At 53.8% G+C, this 26,882-nt stretch overlaps 12 protein-coding genes across 12 annotated transcripts; 8 read left to right on the top strand and 4 right to left on the bottom strand.

Annotated features, from left to right (window-relative positions):
• Positions 1 to 46: 46 nt before the first annotated feature.
• On the bottom strand, positions 47 to 2,208 carry J3D65DRAFT_623533 (serine/threonine kinase 16; the record flags this gene model as incomplete). Its single annotated transcript, XM_066800165.1, has 3 exons — positions 1,790 to 2,208; positions 1,414 to 1,738; positions 47 to 1,364 (listed from the first exon to the last, which is right to left on the bottom strand). Coding segments are annotated over exons 1-3 (1,589 nt in total), but the record flags the coding sequence as incomplete, so codon positions are not given.
• A 282-nt stretch (positions 2,209 to 2,490) lies between these two features.
• J3D65DRAFT_695631 (putative monooxygenase) lies at positions 2,491 to 4,066 on the bottom strand (the record flags this gene model as incomplete). Its single annotated transcript, XM_066804005.1, has 3 exons — positions 2,491 to 3,029; positions 3,083 to 3,286; positions 3,338 to 4,066. The coding sequence occupies 3 exons, from the start codon at positions 4,064 to 4,066 to the stop codon at positions 2,676 to 2,678; spliced, it is 1,287 nt and encodes a 428-aa protein (XP_066654976.1). The 3' UTR covers positions 2,491 to 2,675.
• Positions 4,067 to 4,692: 626 nt separating this feature from the next.
• Positions 4,693 to 6,290, top strand: J3D65DRAFT_645754 (cytochrome P450; the record flags this gene model as incomplete). The annotated part of the gene is made up of 2 exons (XM_066802230.1): positions 4,693 to 5,292; positions 5,325 to 6,290. The coding sequence occupies 2 exons, from the start codon at positions 4,693 to 4,695 to the stop codon at positions 6,288 to 6,290; spliced, it is 1,566 nt and encodes a 521-aa protein (XP_066654977.1).
• Positions 6,291 to 7,087: 797 nt separating this feature from the next.
• On the top strand, positions 7,088 to 8,188 carry J3D65DRAFT_355206 (uncharacterized protein). The gene is made up of 3 exons (XM_066795585.1): positions 7,088 to 7,645; positions 7,700 to 7,798; positions 7,848 to 8,188. Exons 1-3 carry the CDS (start codon positions 7,372 to 7,374, stop codon positions 8,096 to 8,098), a joined length of 624 nt encoding a protein of 207 aa, XP_066654978.1. The 5' UTR covers positions 7,088 to 7,371; the 3' UTR covers positions 8,099 to 8,188.
• Positions 8,189 to 8,467: 279 nt separating this feature from the next.
• On the top strand, positions 8,468 to 8,906 carry J3D65DRAFT_667555 (uncharacterized protein; the record flags this gene model as incomplete). The annotated part of the gene is made up of 3 exons (XM_066803030.1): positions 8,468 to 8,517; positions 8,566 to 8,701; positions 8,805 to 8,906. The coding sequence occupies 3 exons, from the start codon at positions 8,468 to 8,470 to the stop codon at positions 8,904 to 8,906; spliced, it is 288 nt and encodes a 95-aa protein (XP_066654979.1).
• Positions 8,720 to 9,739, top strand: J3D65DRAFT_355229 (uncharacterized protein). Its single transcript, XM_066795586.1, has one exon. The coding sequence runs from the start codon at positions 9,014 to 9,016 to the stop codon at positions 9,599 to 9,601; it is 588 nt and encodes a 195-aa protein (XP_066654980.1). The 5' UTR covers positions 8,720 to 9,013; the 3' UTR covers positions 9,602 to 9,739.
• A 184-nt stretch (positions 9,740 to 9,923) lies between these two features.
• Positions 9,924 to 11,392, top strand: J3D65DRAFT_676902 (uncharacterized protein; the record flags this gene model as incomplete). The annotated part of the gene is made up of 4 exons (XM_066803629.1): positions 9,924 to 9,973; positions 10,028 to 10,163; positions 10,433 to 10,869; positions 11,152 to 11,392. The coding sequence occupies 4 exons, from the start codon at positions 9,924 to 9,926 to the stop codon at positions 11,210 to 11,212; spliced, it is 684 nt and encodes a 227-aa protein (XP_066654981.1). The 3' UTR covers positions 11,213 to 11,392.
• Positions 11,393 to 12,386: 994 nt separating this feature from the next.
• On the top strand, positions 12,387 to 13,407 carry J3D65DRAFT_602888 (uncharacterized protein; the record flags this gene model as incomplete). The annotated part of the gene is made up of 3 exons (XM_066798162.1): positions 12,387 to 12,427; positions 12,478 to 12,613; positions 12,670 to 13,407. The coding sequence occupies 3 exons, from the start codon at positions 12,387 to 12,389 to the stop codon at positions 13,405 to 13,407; spliced, it is 915 nt and encodes a 304-aa protein (XP_066654982.1).
• Positions 13,408 to 13,764: 357 nt separating this feature from the next.
• J3D65DRAFT_667559 (uncharacterized protein) lies at positions 13,765 to 14,849 on the bottom strand (the record flags this gene model as incomplete). Its single annotated transcript, XM_066803031.1, has 4 exons — positions 13,765 to 13,777; positions 13,942 to 14,543; positions 14,606 to 14,741; positions 14,797 to 14,849. The coding sequence occupies 4 exons, from the start codon at positions 14,847 to 14,849 to the stop codon at positions 13,765 to 13,767; spliced, it is 804 nt and encodes a 267-aa protein (XP_066654983.1).
• Positions 14,850 to 16,150: 1,301 nt separating this feature from the next.
• Positions 16,151 to 17,665, top strand: J3D65DRAFT_667560 (uncharacterized protein; the record flags this gene model as incomplete). The annotated part of the gene is made up of 1 exon (XM_066803032.1): positions 16,151 to 17,665. One exon carries the CDS (start codon positions 16,151 to 16,153, stop codon positions 17,663 to 17,665), a length of 1,515 nt encoding a protein of 504 aa, XP_066654984.1.
• Positions 17,666 to 20,527: 2,862 nt separating this feature from the next.
• J3D65DRAFT_355286 (uncharacterized protein) lies at positions 20,528 to 21,450 on the top strand. The gene has a single exon (XM_066795587.1). It carries the CDS (start codon positions 20,681 to 20,683, stop codon positions 21,353 to 21,355), a length of 675 nt encoding a protein of 224 aa, XP_066654985.1. The 5' UTR covers positions 20,528 to 20,680; the 3' UTR covers positions 21,356 to 21,450.
• A 709-nt stretch (positions 21,451 to 22,159) lies between these two features.
• J3D65DRAFT_667561 (uncharacterized protein) lies at positions 22,160 to 23,577 on the bottom strand (the record flags this gene model as incomplete). The annotated part of the gene is made up of 2 exons (XM_066803033.1): positions 22,160 to 23,022; positions 23,352 to 23,577. 2 exons carry the CDS (start codon positions 23,575 to 23,577, stop codon positions 22,160 to 22,162), a joined length of 1,089 nt encoding a protein of 362 aa, XP_066654986.1.
• Between the last annotated feature and the right edge of the window lie 3,305 nt (positions 23,578 to 26,882).

The following is a 26,882-nucleotide window of genomic DNA, read 5'->3' on the forward strand; positions in this document are numbered from 1 at the left end:
ACCATGGAGGCGGAAAGCATGTTGCGCAGCGTGTGCAGAAAAACTTGAATGATTTGAAAGCGCAGAAACGTGCCCTGGTGACGAGAGGAGGTCGAGTCGGCAGCGGAGGTGCCATTCCCAATTGGGAACCATAAGCGAGCTCAAGGGGCAGACCTCACTGAAAACCGACACCCCTGACGACATTTTGATCCTGTAACTAATTTGAATCATTATTTACAGGCCTATACATTAATCAGTCATGAAATCCTTCAGAAATTCGTTGCGAGCGATCCAACTGCGATTCCTTTTGCCATAAATCCAAAGAGGGATCGTTAGGAGGCAGACAGCTAGGAAACATGACCCTAGGACGTTAAATACCGACAAAACACCCGAAGTTTTTATCCAAGCATTCACGAAGAAGGTTAGTCCGAACGTTAAGAAGTTCCGAGCATTGATAGCGACGAATGCTTCCTCTGCGAGGTTGGGGAACGAGTCCAGGATATATCCGAAAACGCATACTCCGGCAAACGCTAGCGTGGCATTGGCGATTCCGTATGTCAACACCGGACCAGCCCAGTGTGTTTGATCATGGAAAGTAATTCCGAAGCCATAGAATCCGATGCATCCTATAAAAACCACCACAAGCATGAGCGGAAGTCGAAACTCGGGCTCGTACACTCCGTGGTTGCGATGCGCCAATTTCAAGCATATCCAGTCGTTCAAGGGGCCGGATATGACTTCCGAGATGAGAACCAGGATAAATGGAGAAAGACCCGTAAGTCCAACGTGTGAGACGGAGAAGTTGTACGGTGGCTGCACAAACAATACTCCGTTGACGACGGAAAAGACCACAATCCAGGTCAAAGTGGTGCCGTAAATGAGGAAGCCCCAGATGACCGCCGGGTAGTAGAAGAACATTACGACCGGTCGGCTGAAGACCTTCCAAACTGGTGCCCGGGAGTATCTCTGTCCGGTCCAAGGGAGGACAGTGCGCCAGTATGACATCTTGGGCTCGGCTGATCCAGGGAACTCTACGGCCAGCTCCTCCGTGTGCTCTGGCAGAGCGCCTTTTTTTGTGCCGAGATCCTCGTCGCTGTTGTATTTTTCTTCCCTGGCAATGGCGTTCAAGTTGACACGCGGCCTGTTGTAGGACGTTTCCGGAACGAAGAAGACGATGCCGATCAAGGATGCTCCGAAGAGGATTCCACACACACCAAAAGTCCAATGCCAACCTAGGTACTCTATGATGTACCCTGAAATGAAGGACGCGCCGCAGATACCGCAGGTCAGGAACAAATTCCAAACGGCGATTCGAGTTGCGCGCTCGTGGACGAAGTACATGTCTCCGATGGTTGCTTGCACCAACACCTCATATGGAGCCATGCCTATCGCTATCAGTGAAGCCCTGGAGATTATATCCAGTCAGTAACTCACCTATTCCACCGATGATTCGGCTTCCGAGGAATGAATTGTATGTTTGAGCTTCGGCGCCCCAGATGGAAACAATCACAAGAAGCACAATGGTCAGCAAGTACATTGGCCTCTTCCCGAAGAGCTTGGCGAAAGGATTTATCAGAAAGACGCAAAGTCCGAGTGTCAGAATGACCCAAGCCGTGGCTTGCGAGAGCGTGTCGACGGAAACACCCAGCTCTTTCGAGATCGGCACGAATCCAGGTCCAAGCATTGGGCCATACGCTCCGACCACCGCGGAGGCGAAGCCAACGATGAGGAGGATGGCATCCTTTTTCCAGGTGGGCCACTTTGCACGCGATCAGTTTAAGGAGCATTCGTGGGCAGACACAATACTTACGTTGAGGGGGTCGTTGGGAGAGTCTGAAGGCTGTGGGACCAACAGAATGTGCGAGTATTTTCCCTTTCCGTGCTTGAGACGCTCAGCTGGAACATCTTGAAGTTCAGGCGGCAAGTCCCCCTGATCTCTCATCGCCGCTGTCACGACCAGTCAGCGCTGCTTTCTCAACTGGCGAGCGGCAACGAACCCGTCCCCGGCACAACCTCCATCTTGTGGTCTTCAAGAATCCCGAAAGGCATATTGACGATTGACAGGTGAAATTCTGGTGATGCAAACACAGACTGTGTCTCGAAGGGAGCAGACTTTCTTTTTCAAAGACCGTCCCCGCCAGCGGCACTTGAACTAGCTCCTTGCCGTTTCCCACTCGCTGCAGACTGCTCATCATTTCATGGCACCAGATGTATGGTGGCAGACCAAGCCCGAAGTGCGGAGACCCTGGCAAAACATGGTACAGCTCAAAATGTGGGGAAGCTTAACTGGCCGGACAAGGATCAGCCGCCCACTCCTCAGGTCCACTCTTCCCATTGCCAGATTGACTCGCGGCCGCAGGCTCTTCGGCAAGAACCGTGACCAAAATAATGCCTAAATTGTGTCTGCACGACGCGACCTTGATGCGATTGGGCAAAGCGGGACGAAGCGTCCAGGTGACCGGCAACACTTGACGCAGCCGCGTCGTCTCGATACACGGTTCGCGAAGCAACGAATCTTTCAAACTTGCGAAGCTTATACTGACTTTTTGGCAGACTCTGCTGACCAACCGCATGCTTTGCGGAGCAATGGTGATGTCAAGCAGCGCGGACCCACGGCCGTCCGTCAAAATGGATAACGTCCACATTTGATTACTCGATTTGAATCTACATCTGGTCCGAATCCAATCACGACGCACTTACAAAGACGCTTTGACTTCCTTGAAATCCCTTCGAATCGAAGCCACTGTCTTCGGGTACACTTCGTACGCGTGAGTTACGGCATCATGAGCAAGCAGCCATCCTTCACGAGGCAACTTGATGGCTTCAGGATTAGCCTTGATGGCTTCAAAGTCTGCCTTGTGCCACTTGTCGCGCGTCGTGAAGCCCGTCTGTTGCGCTGCTCTAACGCGATCATACCGAATGCGCTCATAGGCAAGAAGTGCCTCCTGGACGTTACTCTTCCCGCTCAGTTCGAGACAGATGGCGACAGTAACACCGTCCTCCATTGCCTGGCTTGCGCCCTGGATGCTAGTCGGTAGGAATGGATGCGCCTAGGAATGATCAGCCTCAGGGAAAGTTTGAGAATTAGAAGTGATGTTCTTACCGAGTCTCCCAAGAGCGCGATTCTTCGCCTCGGGGACACCCATTTGGGCAACGCGTCGCGGTAAACAAGCTTCCAGTCAACCAGGCGATCAGGAGGGGTTGCTTTCACCAATGCATGAACGACTGGAGACCAGCCATCGAGGGTCTTGATGACATCCTCAATCTTCCCCGGTGTCGACCAACTTTCTTCAATGTCCGCCTCATCCTGCAACACTGTTAGCCAGCCATACAAAGAGCTTTCAGCAACACGACTTACAATGTGAGTGCAAACCCAACTCATCTCCTTGCCACCCTTGGTGGAAGCAGCGAGGAAGTGAATGTCTGGGCCTAGGAACCCAGTGTGGGTGTCGCCGTTGACCACAAGGGGAGCAGTGAGTGGATTCTTGGCTAGTTCCTCTGAGCTGAACCAGGTTCTCCAAACGGCGTATCCAGACGACTTTGGCTTGTCCTCGTATCCGAGAACTGCAAGCCTCGCGGTGGAACGAACGCCATCGGCGGCCAGAACAACGTCCGCAACAAACCGCTCTCCGTTGCAGACTACGCCCGCTTCGCGATCAGACTCAAAATATTCTTCCACTTTCATCCCGAGCTTGATCTCGACTCCGACGCTCTTTGCGTGATCCCAGACAATCTTGTGGATCTCCGCTCGGTGCCCGTTGAACTTCTTTCCATTGTTCTTCTCGAATTCTTTCTCGTCCAACTCCCAGATCTGGTCGAAGAGCAACTCACCGTCCCATTTGTACAGCGTGAGACGATCCGTGTTCTGGCAAATTGCGGTTAATTGTTCCTCGACGCCGGGCCAGCGCCTGAAAATGCGGCCTGCATTGTGGCCAAAACTGATGATATCGCCGAGTGGTTTGAGCTCGCTGAACGCTTCGAGCAGCAGGACTTCGTGGCCGTGTGCGATGCACTCAATGGCTGCCGTAAGTCCAGCAAAACCAGCGCCGATGATGATGACTTTGATGCCGGAAGGTTCTGGCGCCATTTCGACCGTGAATTGAAGAAAAAAGATGGAGAGACTTGAACGTCGGAATCAACAAGAGGGCCCCGAGTACCTTTTTCTCTGCGCGTCCGCCTTGCTAAGGCTGATGACCTGCAGGCCGAACCCGAACGTGGACTCGAGACGGGATAGCCGATAGTCAATCACCGGCAGCCGCCGACCTCGATGCTTACCAATGCTGGGATAAGCAGATGGGGGATCTTCAATGCAGTTTGCCTCCTCTCTGTGAGGCTTTTCCCCACAATAGCTAACTTCATGACGTTGGTTAAAATCTGGGGTAAGTGTGGAGAGGGAAACAGGGGTACCCCACACAGCATCCCTGCTCGTGACGGGAGCGAGCGCTTCGATCTGGGCATCATCTCGACCCCACATCTTCTTCTGTCGTCGCGCGCGACTCCACCGAATCAGCAAATCAACACTCTCAGTCGGGGCATCATCACCGAAACGTTTAGAGAGTTGTTCCAAGCACGAACCACAGAGCCCGTTGGGTCTCGAAACAGGATCCCGGCGCTTGTCGGAGCACCACCACCATCCAGCTGTCCAATAGAGTCTTTGCCTCTTCAAACATCTATCGCCGTCCAGCCGTCTTCTTTGTGGCTTACGCTGCTCCAATGGCTGTTGCGGAATTTCTCACGCTCGAATTTTCGTATCTCGCGTTTTCTATCCTCGTACTCCTGGCCGTCCCTTTGCTGACAGTGCTTCATGACTTTCTCATCTGGCAACGCATGCCCCCGGGGCCACTCCCACTCCCCTTCATAGGGAACAAGCACCAAATCCGGCGGTCGAAACCATGGCTGCAGTTCGAGGAGTGGTCGCACAAGTACGGGCCCATCTTCACGGTTTGGATCGGCCGCCAACCGCAACTGGTCGTCAGCGACGCCGAGATTGCCTCTGAGCTGTTGGAAAAGCGCAGCTCCATATTTTCAAATCGACCGCGGATGGTGGTGCTCTCCGAGATATTCTGGAATGGCGCTGGCATTGTCACGTCGCCGTACAGCAAGGAGTTGGTCCTGCGGCGCAGATTGCTACATCAGGCAATGACAGCGAAAGCGCTGGAATCGTACAAATCGGCGCAGACGGCGGAGGCGAGCCGGATGTGTGGAAACTTGCTGCGCCAGCCCGACGACTGGGAGAGGCTGTTTGAGTGGTTTGTTGGCAGCACCACTTTCTCCATCGCGTATGGACATCGCGTCGACAGTCTGGATGCCCGCGTCGCAACGTGCCGGGCAAATACCTCGTCGAGACTCTTCCCATCTTGAAGCACCTGCCGGATGCGCTCGCCCCGTGGAAGCGAGAGATCAAAGAGAACGGCAAACGCTTCGTTGGTTTCGCCATTCGGCGGCTGGAGACCGTGGAGAAAGAGCTGGCCCAGGACAAACAATCAGGATCTATTCCGCCCAGCTTGACCAAACACCTCATCGAACGCCGCGAAGCGCAGCCTGACCTTCCTCTCTCCCGGACCAACTTTGCCTTTATCCCTGCAGCGCTTTTCGGTGGCGGCACAGATACCACGGTCGGCATGCTTTGCACTGTGGTCCTCGCGCTTGTCACGAATCCTTCAGTGCAGCGCATCGCGCAAGCCGAGATCGACGCCATGGTGGGCTCTTCGCGCTCCCCGACCTTTGACGATTATCCAAACCTGCCATACACGCGCGCCCTGATCCACGAAGCGCTGCGCTGGCGGCCCGTTTCCGTCCTCGGCGGCGCACCGCATGCCAGCACTGCACCAAGTTCCTTTGGTCCCTGGCATATCCCGCGCGGCACGCCCGTCATCGGCAACGTGTGGGCCATCAACAACAACGAGGCGTACTTTCCAGACCCGCAGCGCTTCGACCCGACTCGCTTCCTGCCAGAGACGATGGCGCTTCGACATTCCGGTGATTCAAAGGCGCGCGCTGAGCTGGGGAAACCACATACTTCGACCGCGCATGGACACTCCGCTTTTGGCTGGGGCCGTCGCATCTGTCCCGGCTCCGAATTGGCGCTGAATACGCTCTTCATCGGTGTGGCAAAGATGTTGTGGGCTTTTGACGTGTTTCCAAGGGAGGGCCACAGCTACGACACTATGGCATACACCGACGGCTTCAACATGAGGCCACGGCGCTTCGAGTGCGACATCGAGGTCCGCAGCGAGAAGCACAGGGAGGTGTTGCTGGCCGAAGAGCAGGAAGCGTGGGAGGTGTTGACGCAGTTCCCGGCCTTTGACTGAGTCCCTGTTTCAATGGGGTAAAATTTGGACCGGCGGTAGACCACAATTGAAGTTTTTGGACTTTTGAATTTCGGGCGCTGTAGAGGCGGCGGCGGCGACGATGGTGAGAGAAGTTATCCGGTGTCTCCGCTCGATCAAATTGCAAACGGGCACAAAACCTTCCAGAAGTTGTTTCCTCCCACTCTGGCCTCAAACGCTTCATCCCTTAGAAAGAAACATAAATGCAGATGCCATGGATCCATCTTTACAACATCAAGCGCTTTGGATTCTCGATCGTGAGGAGTTGCATAGCAAAGTGTCGATCCGGAGAGTTCGAAGGGCCGAGGCCAATGAGGCGACAGGCTGGAAGAGCGCTCCGACGCACTGAGTTGCTTCAGAAGGACAGATGAGAGAGTTCATGCACCAACGCGTCTTGTCGTGACAAGTGAGGTCGTTGAGCCGCTCGGAACAAGTTGAAAGCCCGAGCGGCTCCGACAGGGATCCCGACTTCTCCCGCGCCCGTCCCCGCCGCATCCTCCTCTCCCCATCTCTGCCTTCGGCCTCCTCCGACCGCGACAGCTAATCATTCATTCGGCCAACGAGGCACGAGGCATTGCAAGCATTGCCCACTTTGCTGGAAGAAGCCGACCGCTCACGCCCACAGCTTTCGGCCCCGACAGAAGCGTCGCTGCTCGGAAAAGCCGGTCGCGTCATGATGAGCAGGGGAACGAACGGCGGTAGAAACTTCTCCAAGTCGCGCTTCTCCCTACGGAGAACCCCGAGCGATGAAAACAGAAGCGATCAGAGGCTCGTTGCCAATCCTTCCTCGCGGAAAAGAGATGAGTCAGATGGTGTTGGGGGCAGTAGGTCTGCTTTGGTCGAAAGGGCTGAGCAGTGGTGTGACGGTCACCAGCTGCGAGAGCTGCCCTTTCGCTTGCTCCCAAATCCTTTTCCCAAACGGGCAACTATTGAATAGCTCAGCCAGTTTCTTCATGTAGCCCTCACGAGACCGTCAGGCGCAACGGTTCAAACGGTTTGGACACATGACGATGCTCGAGTCCCTTTCTTCAACGTCTTCTCCTTATAAAATGTCGTGTCGCGGATGGATGATGCCGCATCTCAGGCTCAATCACACAAGTCGCAGCAACAAACACTCCACTCAATCTTCCTTCTTGTCGATATTACATCCACCTTGACTTACCTTTTACTTGTGCATTCACATCACCACTCCATCCACCGTAATGTTTTCAACGCGATCTTCGCTTGGCGCAAAGCCCTTGTCCGGCCTCCTCAAGGCACGGCCAGCGGCCAGAATGTTCCACCAAGGTCAAACAATGCGGATACAGCCCACCGCAAGAGCAATGAGGCAAATGACTGTAAGCGCAATCTTCCAGAAAGCCCATCATGCCAGAAACTCATTGTTTGTTCAGGTGGAAGGACAAAAAGCACACACGGCATCCCAGCGTCTTCGGGCAATAGGAAGAAACATCCCAGTCGAAATTTACCCTCTGATTGCCGTCATGGTGTAGGTATCCTTGCTCCTGCTTTCCTGAGCTCACGCAGCTGACATGCGCGAAGCTGCTCTCTTTCTTTCGGGGTCTACTCTTTCATTCGGCCGGCGTACCAAGACCCCACGCTGCGCCTTCATCGCCGCGGCCACAACTGAGCTCGCGGGCAGTTTCTCGTTCGGCAGGGTCGGAGTTTGCGATTTGGGCGCTTCGGCAGGGCAAATGTGCCGGGCTCTTGGAGGAGTCCTTCGATTGTTCATATTCCTGGCTTCAAAAATACATCAGTTAATTGCACCTTTTCGTTTGGGGCTAGATACCTGAGCTCACCGTAGGACTGACGAATGCGCCTGATTGTAGCAAAAAGAGGCTCGTAGAGGGCGTCGAAGTGTTTGCTCCCAAACGATGGGCAGGGACGGCGAAGGGACGGCGAAGTTGGCCGCACTAGCTGGTCTTCGGAGCCGTTTTGTGCGCTGAGTCGCTGCAAGCATGTCGCTGCAAGCATGTCGCTGAGCCGACAGCTGGGTCCAGTCCTGGGCGGTCTCGGTGGCAGTCTTGTTGTGCCGGTGGTCGTGCCGTGGCGGCGGCAGTCGCGCTGTAGGTGGCGCCTTGGAAAGGTTCGCGTCAAAATCTCGTTGCGCCCACGCTCCATCTTCACACAACCTCCTTCGCCCCACAGTAACGACCGCTGCCATGGCGGACGACGACGACAAGCTTGGTCCGCTCAAGACCGGCTTGAGCGAGTAAGTTCCCTCAAACTTTCCTCCAAGATCTCTGTTGACGATCATCAGCCTACTCGAATCCGGCCTCTTTTCCGACCTCAAGATTTGTTGTCGCGACGGCACTGTCTACAACGTGCACAAGAATATCCTTTGCGCTCAGAGTCTGTTCTTCAAGAATGCGCTCAATCCCTCCAGCAATTTCTTGGTAAGTCCACTTGAAGCTCAGTGCTTTCTTGGCTTCGCTGCTTGTGGTCTTCCAACAACTCACTGCCCTGTTCACTCTTTCAAAAGCTAATGCCCTCCTCTAGGAAGCCCGATCCAACACCATCAAGCTTGAAAACGACGACCCAGCGGCTGTGAAAGCTCTCGTCGAATACTTCTATCGCTTTAAATACACGACCTTGACGTAAGCGAAGATCAGCTTCTGATCTTCCATGCACACGTCTTTGCTATTGGAGAGACATATCGCAAACCAGGTCTTAAAGACCTCGCCATACTTCGCTTTAAAGCCACCTTCATGGACGCCAAGTGCCTGAAAGACCTGGATTTTCCGAACGCTGTGAAGACGGTTTACAGAACTACCGTGGAAAGCGACAAAGGATTGCGCAATTTGGTCGTCGCTCTCACATATGCCTTCATTCGCACATTCACGAAAAAGAAGGCTTTTCTGAGTATGATGGCGGAAGTCGGAGAGTTCAGCAAAGATCTCACCCTGGGAATCATCTCGTTGGGCGATGCAGATATGAGGTGGCTTTGCAAGCATTGTGAGCGGGAAGTTGAGATGGACCTTCCAATTGCAGCGAAGGACGCCTATTGTCCGTCCTGTGGGAAGGGGTCTAGGAAGTCCGCTTGGTTTGGCAAGGCCAAAAGCCACTGGACCGGTGTTGCAGAATACGACTGCCCTAATTGCAGAAGTATCGTGTGGATGGACCTGGAAACCGATCTCCAGCCATCAGGTGATCCTCCTCAGACTTTTGCGCCTTGCTGCGGCGTTCCTCAAGCCAACGAAAAGTGGCAGCGTTCGAAAATCGAGGTCAATTACAGCGACGAAGACGAAGCACCAAGCAGGGAGCCGAGCAGCACTTCGGATGAGGACCAAGTCTGAGGCGAACATAGCCAGAATTTGTCTGTGGCGATTCGCCGACTGTAGTTGCATTCTGGTCCTGCGCCGAAGCTTCCGGTGGCACACGGCGCCTGGATAGATCCCCTTCCATAGTGAAATTAGACTTCACTTGAGACCAGCTCTATGGGTGCATTTCTGTCACCTGTTGTGTACTGCCAATATCGAACAAGTTAGGCCGGCCCGCGTGCAACTTGACCGATTGTTTGCGCTTGCCCGCACGCCGCCAAAAAAGTGAATAAAGGCAGACATCTCGACCGCCCGCGCTCCATCCTTCTACAACCTCAACACACCGACCTCCAGCGCGATGGCGATCGACAGCGACCAGCCCTCTCTGCTCAAGAGCGGCCTCAGCCAGTAATTTTCCGAAGATAAACTCTCCCTAATATCTCTCTGACCTTCTCTCGGTAGGCTGCTTGAGTCCGGCTACTTCTCAGACCTTCAGATCTCATGCAATGACGGCACGGTGTACAACGTCCACAAGAGCATCCTGTGTGCTCAAAGTGCATTCTTCATGAACGCCCTCAATCCTGACAGCAACTTCAAGGTTAGAGGCGCTTGGTGGACTTTTCTCTCGGGCTTGCTTGAAGACTCTGGGTGTTTCGCTTGCTCGCCAACACGCTTGCTCGCCAACACGCTTGCTCGCCAACACGCTTGCTCGGAGTCTCCATGACCTCTGCCTGCCGACCTTACTCACCTGAATGTCCTGCCTTCCTTCTTCGTCGCACGCTCTTAGTTCTTTCTCTGCCCCGCCGAAAAACACCTTCCCCCACAGTCACTTGTCACTGCAGACCCAATTCTAACTTCTTATCACAGGAGGCTCAGACCAACAAGGTCCCGCTGGAACACCATGAGCCGTTTGCAGTCAAGGCTCTTATTGAGTACTTCTATCGATTCGAGTACACCGAGATCGACGCCCCGATCAACGAAACTCTGCTGTTTCACGTGCACATCTACGCCATTGGCGAGACCTACGACGTAAAAGGCTTGAAGAAGCTGGCCTGCGACCGATTTGAAGCCATCGTTGCAAACAAATCCTTCAGAGAGCTTGACCTGCCTTCCGCCATCAAGGCCATTTACAACACGACCGTCGAAATCGACAAGGGCTTGCGCGGAAAGGCCATTGCTATTGCTAGAGCCGACATCAAAGCTGTCATGGAGTCGAAAGAATTCTCAGAGATGATGGATGAATGCGCGCAGTTCAGCAAGGACTTGGCTCGCTCGTTGGTCGAGGATCCCCTCACTGCGCCTTGGTACAAATGTACAGGCTGTTGTGTTGCTATTCGAATGGAACTTCCAGATGGCACTAAGAGAATCCATTGTCCACGCTGCCCTAGGTCCTTCACTAGAGAGGTTTGGGTGGGCTCAATGGCGGCGTCCAATTTGTCGCGTCTGTGCAGGTACAGTTGCCCGCAGTGCAAAACGATCATTGCAATGGATATCCTCTCCGTTGGATCTATTGGTCCCCAGACTTACTGCCCTTGCTGCGGAATTCCTCGTCAAAACACAAGCTGGCAGAACAACAAGGTGCTTAGCGAGAGCGAGGGTGACGAGGAGGAACATGACGAAGAGGAGGAAGGCGAAGACGAATACTGAGGTACGGTTCAATGGAAATTGAGAATCAAAATGGCGCTACCCCTCACGAATGGAGCTTCTCAAAGGCCCGAGGGTTGGTAGCGAAAGTCATGGCATACACAGTTTCCTAATCACTGCACTCATGGGCGCTTGAATGCTCCCTATCACCGCTCTCTCAGACTCCTAAATGATCCTGAGCACATGCTCTAGTCCAGAGCGGCTTGAATGCTCCCAGTCAGGTGTCTATTAGAGTCAATGGATAATCCCTGAGGGCGAGACTGATTCCCTGCTCGTGTTGTGTCCCACGAATTTTGTCACCAAGTCTCATTCCAAGTCTGTTGTTCTGCCCCTCCTGCGCATCACGAGTATTCCCAATTTCTCTGTACAAAGTTTCAGCTGTCCATATTTCCTGTATGATCACTCAATGACACGCCAATTCCTTTTGTCCACATGGCACGCCGGTCTTCAGTGCGTAGCGGCGATATGCGGCGCGCCGCAAAGGTACATGTAGGTAATTGTGCAAACTTGGGTGCTATCGACTTGCTGCTCGAGGTTCACAAGTAGCGATTCGTAGCACTTGCCGTTCACCACGCACCGTGGGCCGAAGCCAGATAAAACCCTTCGCCCTCCACCTTCGGCGCCGCCCTTCTGACAACCCTCAACCTCTCCATCCTCAACCTTTTCATCCTCAACCGCCATCCTGTACCTCTTCATTGTTTGAATCCATCCTCAACAACCCACCGCGCTGCTGGCCACCGAAATTGACGCCATCAGCACTCCATTATCTAACCATCTCCTCGCGCCGATCAAATATACCTCACCTTGCACCTTTGCTCTCGCCTCCAGGTCGCCCAAGACGCCCATGATCTGCGGCTGCCAGCTCAGCATCATCTTCACCTGAACATCGGTGATCTGCCGCTAGTTGCCGAGTGTAGCTCCTAAGCCCGTCGCAGACAAACGTCGACTCTGAAGTCTAAGGCTACTCGACCAGCTCACATTCGAGAGCGTTTTCACTCCTTCGGCAAACATACGGCAAGGCTTAGAGCCATTCCTTCATCATCCTTCGAGGAACATTGGACGATTGACGTCTTTGTTTCGACCGTGGTGCACCAATCGGTCGGCTTCAGCGACACGTTGAGATCCCGAGCATGAATCGAACCTAGCCTTCAACAACCACGGTATCTCGTTCTTCATCATGGATGACGGAACAAAGGCTGGTCTTTCCGCTTTTGGCGAGTGAGTACCACCTTTTTTGCCCACCAAATCAATCACTGACCCATTGCAAGCCTACTTGATTCCGGCCTTTTCTCCGATCTCGAAGTCCTCACTGGCGATGGAACAAAGTACAATGTGCACAAGGCGATTCTTTGCGCTCAAAGCTCGTTCTTCCGGAATGCTCTCAGCCTCCAAAGCGGCTTCTTGGTATGTTTTATGTTCCGGACAACTGGACCAAAGGTGAAGCTAATTTTAAGCGATAGGAAGCAAGAACCAACGTCATCAGGCTTGAAAAAGATGAACCCGCTGTGGTGAGAGCTCTTCTTGAGTACTGCTATCGGTTCAACTACGAGCATAATGTCGAGGAACTCAACGACGCGTTCCATTTCCACATATGCGTCTATGCCCTTGGAGAAACCAGCTGCGTGCAAGGCTTGAAGGACCGAGCCAAGGAGCGGGTTGAATTCTTCGAGTGGGCCCATTACGACTTAGAGCAACTGGACTTTACACTTGCGGTGAAGACCATCTACAACACAACGAAGGCCAGCGATAGAGGCCTCCGCGACCTTGCTGTCCGAATGACCCGAAGGTCATTTGATCAGGCCATGGAACTGGACGGATTTCAAGAAATGATGGGCGAAGTTGGCCAATTCTCAAAGGACCTCTGCCACTCGTTGCAAAAGGATCTCAAAGCATTTGAAGATGCGCCCAGGTACAGCTGTCAGGGTTGCCGCTCTTACATCCGCATGGAACTTCAACCTGAGAACGACTTGTCAATGTTCTATTGTCCTTACTGCAAGTTCCTCAACTTGGCCTCTGAGTGGGAACTTGGCAAGTCAAAATACCCTGGAAAGCTACCAACGTACAAATGCCCCGACTGCAATAAACGAGTTGCAATGGATCTTTGCGCAGGTGGTCGCAAGGCGAAAACATCGTGCTATCACTGCGCGACTTCTCTCACGAATGAGAAATGGAAGTGCCGTGAGTCAAAGTGCGACTGATCGGCCAGCCCTGATCGCTGAGATGACGAGGGTGGCCACCAATGGCTGCTTTGAAATATTCAAACCGACCAGTCAGACGAGGGGAGGATCGTTTGAATGGTGATTTTCAAAAGAAACTTTGACGACTGCCTGGGGAGGGAAGTTTTGAAATGCTTCTTATTTCAAGTTTAAGATCTCCCCTGCGCACTTCTACAACCGCCATGAGTCTTTCAGCCCTTGAATTCCAGACCGATAGAGATTTAGGTACAAAAACAGCTGCCGTCGCAACCAAAATCAGCCAGGAAACCCTAAGTCCAACAGTCACCATATCACGCACTCGTCGACGAAAATATCCAAAAGTGGCTCACCGTCAACCGCCTAGTCATCTTGACTGTGGAGGACACCTATGGCTCATAATCCTCCTCTACTAATTCATTCCCTTCCCAAACCCGATTCCTCCTTGGAGCTCCGCACAGATAGCAAGTAGTCTCGCTCAATAGACCCCCCGGGCAAAGCTCTAGACGGTTGACCCCCCCACAAACATCACAGGCGTACTCCTTCAGTGGTGCGTGCAAAGTCGAAGTCACCCTGTAAGCCTGCCACATCTCGCTGTCTTGAATCTCTCCACAAATGGGACAGTAGAATTCATCGTCTTCCTCGAGGGGAAAGTCCACAAACATGGTAGCGGTGCACCACCGGCAGGTGTATCGAGGGAGGGACTTGAGCTGGTGGAGCTCGCTCGTGGAGGAATCCGACAAGTCTCTGAAAAATTGCGTGATATCCTCCAGCTCGTCCTCGAAGCCCTCAGTGTTTCTTGCCTCGTCGATTCGGTCTCTTGTGAGCTGGACGACAACGTCGCGTAGGCCCCTGTCGCTGTGGACTGTGGACGCGTAGATTTCCTGGACAAGCCGGGGAAAGTTGATCTCGTCGAAACTCAATGGATGCAAGGCATCAATGAAGTGTTGTTTCGCTGCATCCTTGAGGCCTGGTACGCGAAACGTTTCCCCGGCAGCATATACGAGTATGTGGAAGAGCAGCTTGCTGTGGTCGTCATCCATGTCCTCATCGCTGTAATCCAACCTATAGAAATAATTGACAACCGCTTCAATGACGTTCGGGGGCTCGTCTTTAAGTTCGACGACGCCGTTTCGTAACTCCTACCGCCAAACGTCAGCGCCACCTTTTGCAAAACGCGTTGCTGACCGGAGTGTTTGCGTACTGTGTAGTTTCTGGCTGGATTCAGCATGCGTTCAAAGTACTCGCTCTGCAAACAGAGTATGATCTTGTGGACCAACCATTCGCTCCCATCGCGATCACGAATCCGAAAGTCAGAGTGAGAACCGTTAGCTAGGTAGCTTGCAAATTGTTAGCAAAAGACGCTGTTGAAGACGGTCGTTTGGTTGAGTTTACTCGTAGAGATTGCCCTGAGCCTGGAGCACAGGCAGCACCGGGCGATTTGCCATGGCAAAATGAGAAATGTCCACACTAGCAGAAGACTAGAGTGCCCGGAATGCGAATGTGTAATTAGCGAGATCAGTTCGCGAAGTGTGTCGATTTCGATTGATTGCAGGTTGTCCGAAGGTTGAATGATGTCGACGAAGCGCAGCGGAATGCCGTATGGTGCATCCAGCACTGGCTCTTCCTTTATTGATATCACAGGAAAAATGTCCTCGAGCAAGATTTATCCGTTGTTCGAATGAAAGAGAACCTGCTTTGCTCAGCAGCGCGAGATAAAGCTCCTTGTCTTGAAAGTCCTTGATGCCATCTACAGTCGATCCGGAGTCCGGTCCCAAGAGAGAGGACAAAGTCTCCGCCGGGAGCAGTCGAACGAAGCCACCATGTTTTTCAAGCCGGGGCTCAAAAGTCAACAAGACTTCGTTTCGGCTCGAACAGACGCCGCCAATGCCTGCGGCGCGACCGCGGTGGTCCTCCGGATACAAGATACGCGAAAGTCCTAGACGACTTACCCTGGCAGCTTCGAGAATTGCATTGGAAATCTGTCGTTGGTCAGGACTTTGTCGTAGGGATTGATTAGTCAAACAAAGAAAAGGTCGTTTTGTTGCCTGCACCACTGCTTTCGGCCGGGTAAATGGCACAAGACAAAGAGGGCAAATTTACGTTGACGAATCGGCATATTTCTGTCTGCTTGCTCTGGAATCATCCCAGAAGCGATGATGAGTCTTCTCAAGCAGACTGGTTGGCTGAAAGCCCGAAGGTGACATTTCCATGATGCAGGCGTTCAGTGTCATGAGTCCGCATTGAGGTATCTCGAGGCGAGGCAGAACGAAAATGTTAATGCTGCGGAACTTGATCTCTTGGTTCAAGGACAGCAGAGCTGGCGATAGTGACAGGTAGTACCGTGTAGGAAAATATGGCGGTAGTAGGACTGCACCGCCGAAGCTGAAGCACAGCGCGCTGTCGTCGAAGCCGCTTAAAGCCCGCGCAATATCCTAGCCTCTACCAAAAATCCACAACACCACCTCAACACGCAGACTCGAACTCGAACTCGAAAAACCAAATCGTCTTCCTCGGATCTCTACAGCATCATCGTTCATCTGCTTGCTGGCCGCAGCCTCTTGCAGCGCGCATCGGCAAGCTCACACTGACCCGGAAGGCGAAGGCCAAGCAGTCGTCCGCGCCATCTCCCACTGCCATCGTCGCAAAGCCTTGAAACCCGGCCCCATCACCGAAAGACAATCCAAAAGACAAAGAAAAGGACAAAGAGCGGTCCAGAAGATTCAAAATCTCAGAAGAATCGACAGCCATGCCGTCGGCTGCCGAGAAGTTGCCTTATCCTACCAACTTCCAGAAATGGAACTGGGGCGACGACTTGCCCCCACCTGCAATCGCGAAACGCAAGCAAGACGGGGGTGTCAAGACGGCGGCCGTCAGCGTTACATCTCTACACAATGCCAAATGGTCCATCTACAACGCCAAGATCGAGATTTCCGAAGACGTTCTGCCTCCCGCTAACGTCGTTCTTTCTGATCGGATTGCGTATGATCTGTCTCAATTCCTAGCCGACAATCCGATAATCGTGAAATCCAAGCTCTGTAAGTACTGGCCGGGCAACTACGATACGCGGGGCAACCTCATCAAATCTCTGCATCCCGTGGGATCACCGGCTCTCCACAACGTTGATGGCAAGCCTGCCTACGCAGTTTCTGCTGGCAGGATCTGGATCGGGGAGCCAGGCCTGATAGAAGCTGAGAAAGAAGCCGAATCCGGTTCGGTGGCAATGGTACGCCAAACGGCGCCATGGTGGAAGCCTACTGACGAGGAGATGACTTCGGGATACTCGTTTCGTTGGAGCCCAGGCAAAGCAAAGCCGCACTTGCTTTCGCCTGACTGGGACCGTTTGCCCTCTTCGCTGCTCAATGAAGCTGAGCTCCAGCCTCTGCTCCAGAGCTATGATGTTGACCAGCTTCGCGCAAGCAACGGCAAAGTCTTTGGAAAGAACGTCAGGAGCCCATCGCACCCCGATCGCCAGGCATACAAGTCAGTCGTGGACCAATACAAAATAGAAGCCCGCAATAAGAGACAGGCCGTAACAGCGGCTTCTGACCCAACATTCCTGGAACAGCACATTCGCACCGCTACGAATCTCATAGTATTGGATGCAGATGTCGGCCCCCGCCCATTCGCGTCGAACACCGCTCCTGTTCAGTCCCAAATAATCGTTCCAACGCCGCACGTTGATCGCCTCAGCCGTCACGACAGCTTCGACAGCGAGCCTAGTGTCGGTGGATCCAGCAGCTTCCTTGGGTCTAACACAGCCACTGCTTCATCCAACACCCTGAGCCGTTCCGTCCAGCAGGCTCACCACATCACCGGAGCACCAGACAAGCCAAACGAAGAGACCCTTGCCTCCCTGGACGAGATCTCTGCGATAATCCAGACCACGCTGCGCGAGAACACGAACGCGGTTGCGAAGCTCGAGCGCGCCTGCTCGGGCAACATCCCGGACACCGAAGCGATCCTCAAGGACATAACCGATGGGCGAGAGCAGGCGAGCGGTCTTTGGAGCAAGTTCAACGAGCTCGGCGCTTCCGTTGATCGACTGAACGACCTCCAGGAAGAAGTGAATGCTGTCAAGGAGCAAATGGAAAAGTCAAACGACGTGCTCCGCAAGGTGCAAATTCAACTCACTTCCCAAGCGAACACTGGCAATGAGAAGAACACCGGCAATGAGACTACGTCGAACAGGTCCTTGAAGCGCAAGTCAAGGTTCTCGTACATCGAGGCCCAGAGCCCTCCTCACCAGCGGCCCCGGCACTGAGCTACGCCCAGCCTCTTGCGAGTTGCGTTGCCACTGCGAACACAACACCACGATTGCGCCGCCTCATTCGTACAGTCTTTGCGCGACAACATGGTCTTGTTCCTCATGACTACGATACTCAGAGTTTCTGAATCCGAGAAGGACGACATTGGGAGCTGGATCCCACAGGAACGGTAATGTCTTGTGGATTTTGCGTTTTCAGTTCATCCACATCCAGCTCGACGTTTTGCATTTCCTTCGGTTCGGCAATCTCGACATCGGCACCGTCGACTCTCATGTGCGACAAAATGCTCCAGCCATCGGGAGTGACTTATTGAATGGCGATGGCTAGTACCACCGGCTTGTGAGTTTATGCTGCGGCAGAAACTTTTCCTTCTTCTTCTTCCCTTCCGCTCCCCTGATCTTCCACGCGCTTCCCCCGTTGTCAGGTTCCTCTAGTAAAATGAGAACGCAGCGGCTTCTGTGGAGTAGTATCAGGGCAGTCAGTAGTACGTTTCCCTCCGCTTGGATTCATCTTGGCACTGCGACCAGATCCATGGTTGAAACGGGCATCAAAAGCGTGCGAACGTACTGTCGTTACCCCTTAGATAGGACGAATTCCAGAAATACATCCCAGAGCTTGAGACCACAGTAAGAATCATCAGGTGATGGAGGTAGCGGCTGCAGTACGTAAATGATGAGCAAGCAACTCATGACAAAGGAAAAGCCGGTACAGCTCTCAAAGTGGCGGAGCATGGTGTTGAGCTGAAAGCACGCAACGAAGGGCAAAGCAATTTCCTCCCTCGACGGCCGTACCAATCCAATTGCTCGGTTGACTGGCTTGTCCAAGGCTAGAGTTGATCGACTTCGCAACGTCGGTCATGCTCACTTTTTCCACTGGTCTTCATCTCTCTTTCTCATTACTGTCAATGGCCTGTTTGACTAGCCAGTTTTCATTTCGTACGTTCAAGTTCTTTGCACACCACCCTTTTCCGGTTCTTTCAAGGTCTTGGACATCTCCCGTGTCTTATCACCGCCCTTACTCTCTCGAGTCTGCACATGCGTATGTAATACGCGTGGCAACACCATACCGACAACCTTGCCATCCTGTCATTTATTCGGTTATCTGACTCCCTCTTTCAGGCCGCTGGAAAACAAAGGGAAGGCCTCGGACCAAACTCGTGGTGGACCATCAAGCTTCATCGAGGACTTTCTTGTGTAGTCGGAGCGCCCCTTTATGCTCTTTTTTGTATCTGAAGTAAACCCTGCAGACATAGCTATTTATGAATGCGTCAAGGAGTCTCCTGAGATGAGAGCAAATGTTCAGCAAGAAAGAAACATTTGTGATGACCTTCGCGGGGAGAAAAGCCGGAGCGGTGATATTTGCAATGCGAAAAAGAAAGACCGAAGAGCAAAAATTGTCGGTAGAGAGTTTCCGGAAAAGCGTAATTTGAAAAGTGTCTTAAGCAATGTATCGGACGGCGCTGGCCAGTCTTGGATAGTGGTCTCAGAGGTCGCCCCGGGTATAGCCCCCCTTTTCGGCATATTAGCGGTGGTGCTCGCACCACCACACATTCTCCTTTGTATGTGGGTGCGGCCATCTTCCCAACTTCCCCTTGACGCCTGTACAGCCTCACGAGGCGCAATAGCTATCGACGACCTCGTGGTGTTTTCTTTCCTCGGCATGCTTTGCGTGACGACGTTCCTCCCTGGTCTGTCGGGCATAGTTCGCCCAGAAGCATTGAAGAAAATTCGTCTCTGGGTGATTATGCGGAGAGATACGTGGGCGGCCGCAATCAGTGAATGAACTCTCCGTTGGTCGCTCTTCCACTGGCTCCATTTTCTTGATGGGGCCAAAGACAGGACGCTTGGATTTATCTGCTCCCTGTGCGTTGCACAGAGCCACTGCTTGACACTGTTGGGATTGATAGCGCGGCTGACAGCCTCCATACTGGCATTCTTTGGGGCGATCTGATTTCAGCTCAAGGCCCATGGTCGCTTAAGTGCTATTGGGACGCTTGAGGTGGCTTTTGCAGTATCATGAGCATGAAGCACTCGTCACGTCCAGGTCGGCCTCCGCATCTTCCCATCATCCGTATGGCTTTTTCTTGCAGCCGTTCATGGAACATTTCTCAGGCCTCTCGTTGCGGAAACCGTCTTTATTTGCCTGTTTGTATGGTCTCAGGGCCCCGTCGGTTCATTTGCGTATTTGCAGCACCATCGACAGACCCAGCTATCGGGAAAGGCGTTGATTCTCTTCTTTTGCTTGCAGAACTTGGCCGGTTTAGCGCAGCTTGGGTTGGCGCAACGATCTTCTGACAAGAACAGGGCTCTTGGCACTTCTTCTCTGGGGTCAAGGTCAAGCTCCCCTGGTGGCTCCGCGAAGAAAGCGGATGCTCCTCCGGTCTTCTCAGGAGACCAGATGTGATCCAAGCCCTTTCCGTGCCACGGGCGCTCGGGTAAGATCTTTTGGGCCTCTGACAAGACCTTGCCGTACCATTCTGCATGGAGCGGCGTGGTGGAGACGTTGCGATGAGTTGGGTTGATTTGTGTCAAGGCGGGGAGAATCATGATGACAGAATTATGATGACAGTCTCAAGGAGCAGGGCTCGGGTGATGCGCACCATGTACACGAGCGACGCCATGACCTGCAGCTGTGAGCCTTCAGACGATACAGAGTCTGGGGAAGTCCGTAAAAGCTGTGGCACACCCACGAGGCTTGACGGACTATGCTTCGAATGCTTTGAATGCTCCTTGGTACTACCACTCATGGGCGCTTGCAACCTCCTCAGTACTCTGGTCAAGGACAGCTTGAAGGTTTTATTATTTGTGCGGCGGAATACTTAAAAATGTCACGAGTCTCGTCGGGACGTCTTTTTCAAGCTAGGATTGTATTCTTATTTGCACAAAAGAAAGAGGCTGAGGGATGACGGGGAACATTTGCGTCCGTAGACTGGCAGTCAGCGGGGAACAATCAGTCAAAGTTTGAGGTCCCAGGAAGCTCGGGGGCATTCGACTCTCGCGACTTCTCCTCCAATGAAACCCCCTGCAACCTCTCAGTCTTTGAAGAGGAATTTTGACCATGAATCTCCTTATGACGATGTTTCCCGCCGACCTTACAAGAAGCAAAGGTCGACACCAATTGATGATGAGGATGACCTGATCCTATGCCTTTGCCACCGTCCATCAAAGGCTCCAGCAATCGGAAAGACTACCGAACGCGTGGTCTTCATAGACGACATCAAGCATCTCAACATAGGGAAGAAGCTGAGCGGAAAGTCCAAATCCGTGTCAACTAATGTCGACGACTCCTCCCGCGAAATCCTGACAGTCATTACCGATGGAATCCAGCAATTGATCCTCCGCGCTCTCAAGGAAAAGAAGACTATGGGCTGCTCCGGCCGATTCGTTTCGGTGCCCGCAGACGAATGCTCCCTATCGCTCGCGTCGGCACGAGTCCAACCTTTCTCCCCCCTTCTCATCTTAGAGCTTGAATGCTCCCTGCCCACGTCATTTGCTTTTGGCCACACGCGTTTCTCCTGTCACCCTTCTTGTATGGTGCAAGTCACGCTACGTCTGACTTTCTCGAGCCTCGTGCTCTGGCCCAGCTTGCGACGGTCGTCATGGCAGTGGATGTCGCAAAGGTTGGCATGGTGGCAGCGAAAATGCTGCCCTGAAGCCCGGCACCTCGCGAGGGAAAGTCGCCCGTGAGTCTGCCCAGGGGGGTGGGAGGTCTTGAATGCTCCCTATCAATCGGCCGTTCCAGTGGATGAATGACCCCCATCTACTACACTACCTCTTTTTGCTGCGGGGAAAGAGGTGGCAGCGCGGACGGGTGCCGGTGGGCATTGTTTTATGCATTCCTCGAGATGTTGTTGATAATTTTTTCACCCTACGTAATATTAGTACCAAAACTAATGTTGGATCATTGTACTTACATTGGCGCCGTCATGCAAATTCATGTCTGGCTCGACTTTCTGGTAGAGCTGGCAGAAACTCTGGTGCCGGCAAATTTTGTGGAGGGCCAGACACCCAGGTGCCGCACACGGTCCTTGTACCTCCTCCAGGCTCAGGAACCTTCACTTTGGCCCATGGCGGAGGCAGTATCATAGCATCTTGGGCGCCTCAGCTGGCCAGTGGAAGACACGACCTCCGTCAACCAAATCAACAAATGCCTTTCTTTTCCTCGTCGTTCTCAACTCGGCGTCGCTTCCTTTCCCGGGGAAGCATTGTCACTGCCACCAGGGCAGACAAACGGCTTCTTTTGGGTGAGGCTTACGGATGCTCCTCGTTGGCATCGCATGCAGACGCTTGAATGCTCCTGATCATCCTGGCGTCTCATCGTTTGGATGCTCCCTCTTGACTGCCAGTCTGAATGTGCGAATGCTCCCAACCACTCCCCATTCTTTTCCTTCTGTGTGGCGCGATTCTGCACACCAAGCCTTGGTCCAAACATTGTCCATGGGTGGTAAGTGTTCAATTTCCCTGACTTGGACCGGGGAATTTTGACGGTGATTATTTGGAAGATGGCATTTCCATCCAGTGGTCTTCGTTCCAGCGCAGCACCTCGTTTGATTGGCGTAACGTATCTTCCATGGCGATGAGCTGGTTTGAAATGTGGCGGGCGTTTTCGCGGAGCTGCGCAAACGCACCAGACATCGGCTGTCTGTGATCGGCAGCGACCATATCGACGTCATTCTGAAGCGATGCACGAAGCTTCCGAATTTCCTCGATGGCGTTCTCGTTCTCAGCAACTTGGTCTCGGTTGGAACGAGACAAAGAACGGTCCTGTTGATTGTAGGCGCTACGTCGCTCGCCATGGCGTTGAAGCTGCCGTTCAGGATCATTGGTGTCGGAGAAGCGTTGCCTGTTGAAGGCGGAATTATTGTCGTAGCCGGACTGCACGTCTGCCTTCTTTGATATGCGTCTATTGCTATGGTCGTGAGGCGTGACGAGCCTTGCATCTCGATGGATGGTCTCGGGCGCTGGGTTTCCACTGGGGGGTCGACTTTTGGCAGACTTACGTTTCGCCTGCAAGTAGGGACGGTACGGCTGATGATCGGGGTGAGTTGGTGACCTCTTGTTCCGACCGAAGATCGAGCCATCTTCGCCACGGATGTTGTCCATGTCGTAGTCTTGAAAAGCGTTCGCGAATTCAGGATGCAGCGCTCTCTCCTGGTCGCTGACCCTGTCGTAGTCGATAACTTTGTTCTGCAAGCTAAGCGCAGCATCGGCATTGAAGCTCGTGCAGATCCCGCTTTGCTTTTCCGCTGCCTTCAGATGCCACCACGGCTTCGAAGCACGAATATGACTCTGCCGAGCGCCTTGAGCAGGCATGTATTCGAAATTTCCCATCTCTTTCATATTTGGAGCACGGTCTGTCGAGTCTCAGGCGTGGCATGGCGTACGAGACAAAATGCGGCTGTCTGGAACGCCTCTTGTGGCCAAAAGAGAAGGGCGCGGACAGGGAGCATTCAAGTACTCCATCTGCCTCCTTGAAACTCGCGCTCAGGAGTTGCACGTCTTCAGACGTGCAAACACGCCCTCCTCGCCACCACTTGTTCCGGCATAGGGGACCATCATGTCGCTATCTTCCACCAGCATCAAGTAGCAGCCATGTTGGTACGCTGCTTTGTTGCTGCAAGACGGCAATCCTTTAAGCGTCTCGATGGTGAAATTATTTCCGAGATATAGTCGGGAAGCAGACTCATGTTGCGTTCCATCAGCTGATTGGTGCTGAAGTCCTCGACCAGGCGGGCAGATTTGAAGGACATGCCGCGGGCGACTTTGGGCAACGTCGTTCCCTCGGACAGACGAGCAAGAGTTACAAACATAGCCTCGAGGATGGCTCTCAACTGCATCTTCTGTGTATTCAATGGCGGACGTCCTGGTCCCCTGGGTTCACCAACGTTGAGGCTGGTCAGATCCTCCATTTTGTTGACAAAGGGTAACCGCCGACGTCTCGCTGAGCTGCGTGTTGTGGAGCCGTCATCTCCAGAGAGAAGAGAGCTGGTATCGCTTTCAATTTCGCTCTCATTGTCGCTGTCACGTTCATTCTCGCTCGCGCTGTCGCTGTCACGTTGAATTTCGCTCGCGCCGTCGCTGTCGCTTTCCGTATCGCGCTGGCTGACTGCATCACTGTAGACCGATTCATCACTCTCAGCGTCCCATACGCTTCCCGAACCGTCGTTGAATTATCTATTGTTGAGCTCTGTATGCTCAGCATCGGAGCTATCATCGTCATGATTCGTGATTGACACGCGGCTTTTCGATACGTTGAGAAGTCTTTGTCGAGACGCAAGGCGAGAGACAAGGGAGCAAAAAAGGTTTTCAGCGGCTCGGGCGTCGAGGTTTGTCGTCGGTCAAGGAGCATTCGCTTGCAAAGCGCAGCGGTCGCGGGTCGTCATTTGAGGAGCATTCGTTTGCAGAGCGCAGCGATTTCGGCAGCGGCGGCGATGCCGCAGGTTGAGGCTGGGGTTGAGGTTGCAATGAGCTTTTTGGCTGCAGTGGTTGACGTTGAGGTTGGGGTTGAGCTGGCGATGCGATGTTGGCCCGGAGTTGAGAAAGCACGAGAGAGGAGTCCTTCTCTCAGCGCTCAACCTGCGACGAGAGGGACACCAAGGCAAGAAACTACCACAGTCTACGAGAAAAATACGGCAGTGATGACAACCAAGTGGACAAAGAGGGTCCCGAGAGGACTCGCTCATTTCAGACTTCTTCCTGCAGTCAAGGAAGTCCGTCAGTCCACACGGAGAAGACAAGAGCCCGCACCTGCACATGCCTGTCCTTCCAGAGAGGCATTATAAACCCAAAGCGCGAGTCCTATGTCAAGGACCACGCGGGACGGCGCGTGCTAAGTAGAATCTCCATGGTCGGTATGAAAACCTAGCCAGTTGCGTCGGGGCGAAAGATCCTGGCCAGCTTTGCAAGCACCACAAAGCATGCTCGATTCGCGTGGTCTGCGTTTCCTTTTTGGTCTTTTCTTTTTGATCTGCCTATCCGTCTATCTTTTTTGTCTCTGCGAGCATCTCCTCCTCCTCTTCCGTTTGTTCCTTGTAGGCGCCGCTCCGGCTGGCGCGCTGAGTTTTGTCCCACACACAAGCCGCTGCGAGCGTGGACCTACCTCATCTTGGAACTCCACTCTGCCCACCCACGTGCGCCACTGCAGCCATTCCTCACTGCTCACTCACTCACTCACCGTTTGCTCGCTCCTGCCGTGTCGTATTGAATGAGGCATGTGGTGTACGCGACGAAGCCGTACCGCCGTGTACGCTCTACGCTCGACGACTCTGTGCGAGGTAGTCATCGTTGTGTTTGCGTACAGGTAAGCGGCGGCGCTGGTCATTACCACCATGACGCGAGGTCAGCTGGCACGAGCAGGCAGCGGAGTAGAGAACGAGGAGAGGAGAGGAGAGGGCAGTCAGAAAGATGGTGGGGAAATGGTGCTCGTGACGATGATGATGCTGCTGCTGCTGCCGCTGCTGTGTCTCAGGCAGTGTAAGCAAGGACGGACTGCAGACAGAGCAAACAGACGCGCGGTAAGGTAGAAAGAGAAGAAAAGAAAGAAATACGAAGAATTCGAGAAGTAGAGCGCGTCGGACTACCAACCAGAGAAACAAACAGAAGCAAACAAAACCTACAGCGTGCCAGCTCCACCACATCTGCCTTGTCCATCCACCTATGTACCTTACCTTACCTTACTCTTCCACTTCCATCCACGGGCAACAAACGCAGACAGCACTCGCCGTCGTCCGGCTGGCCGTCGCCCATCGCATCTCTCTCAGCTGACGCCAAAGCGCCGCCGCACCAGGCACATCAGAAGGTCGACACGAAATCAATGTCGCCACATGGCGGCACTTGAGCTGAGCAATGCGACGGCAACGGCGACGGCGAGTACGAAATAAGAGTACGAACGGCGCGTCCGTCCGTGTCTTCTCTTTCGAGCAGCAGAAAGCATTGAGTGGCTCCAATACTGGGCGAGTGGGCGGGGGGCCTCGTCATATGCGCAGCGCAGCGCACCTCAGCATGAGTCGCAAGCAACAATTGAATGGCTTACTGCGGCGCCATCTCCGGCGCCTGTGATAACGAAACGGGTGGGAGAAATCGGTGGTGATGACGGTGGTAGTGGTAGGGCGTGGGCAGAGCCAGCCAGCCAGCCAGCCAGCCCGTCCGTCATCAATTCAGCGTGTACGAGTCTGAGAAGTAGGCAGGCAGGCGAGTGACGGAGTGAGGTCGTTGGCGTGTGCGACCTGCGCAAGCAGGCAGGCCGATGGAGAAGTCCGCGCAGAGAGGCGAGGCGCGCGCGGCTTTCTCCTTGGTGGTCGGTCCAGCCAGCCAGCCAGTCAGGGAGGTCACTCAGAAGGAGCGGCGGGCGGATCGGGGCGAGACACGCGGGAGATTCTAGAAAGGAGCTAGAAGGCGTTGTGAGAGGGAGGGATGAGGGATGAGGGATGGAGGGAGGGGGAGAGGAGCCATGCGAGCGGTTCTGCTGCTGCTGCTGAAGGGAGTGGTGGGAGGTGTGGGTGGGCAGAGGACTGGAGCTAGCTAGCGGGCTAGGGCGAGGATACACGGCATGAGAGTCGGACGGGATGCGGTGGATTGGCCGGGGAGCTCAGGGAGCTCAGGGAGCTCAGGGAGCGCATGGCGCGTGGGGGCGAGGATGACGATGAGGGCGAGGGAAATGGGCGACGCAGTACAGGATGAGGATGGGCGAGGTGAGGTGTGGGAGCACGACAGCAGCCAGCTGCGCACCGGGCACGCGGGAAGTGGGTAAGGGTAAGGCGCTCTCGCTCAGCACCTTGCAGCGAGCACAACGGCATCCACAACCACAACCACAACCACAGCCACCACCGCAATCTGCCAACGCCCATATTCTGCCCGCCGCATCCACCATCATCTGGATAATTGCCCGGCTGCCGCATGGCCCGGCCGCCGGCATTACAGCGCAATGCGGCAATGTGGTACAGCTCGCATCCATGCCATGCCCGCTGCTCCGCGCCACGCCCCTGCAGCCTGCCTACATACAGCACAATGCCAATGTGTTTACCACCGGGACCACACCTGCGTGCGAAGAAGAGAACGGAATGCAGGCAGCGAAATGCCGTCTGCATGGCGTGTGCCCTTTTGATTTGGAAAAGAAACACAGACAAGCGACAAGGGGACAGACAAAGCATTGTTTTGCTCGGTAGGCGCTGCGCTGTGACGGCGTTGCGGCGCTGGTCAAACCCTCCCTCTAGAT

The sequence above is a fragment of the Phyllosticta citribraziliensis genome, assembly GCF_038025025.1.
Source record: "Phyllosticta citribraziliensis strain CPC 17464 chromosome Unknown J3D65scaffold_6, whole genome shotgun sequence".
Taxonomy (NCBI): domain Eukaryota; kingdom Fungi; phylum Ascomycota; class Dothideomycetes; order Botryosphaeriales; family Phyllostictaceae; genus Phyllosticta; species Phyllosticta citribraziliensis.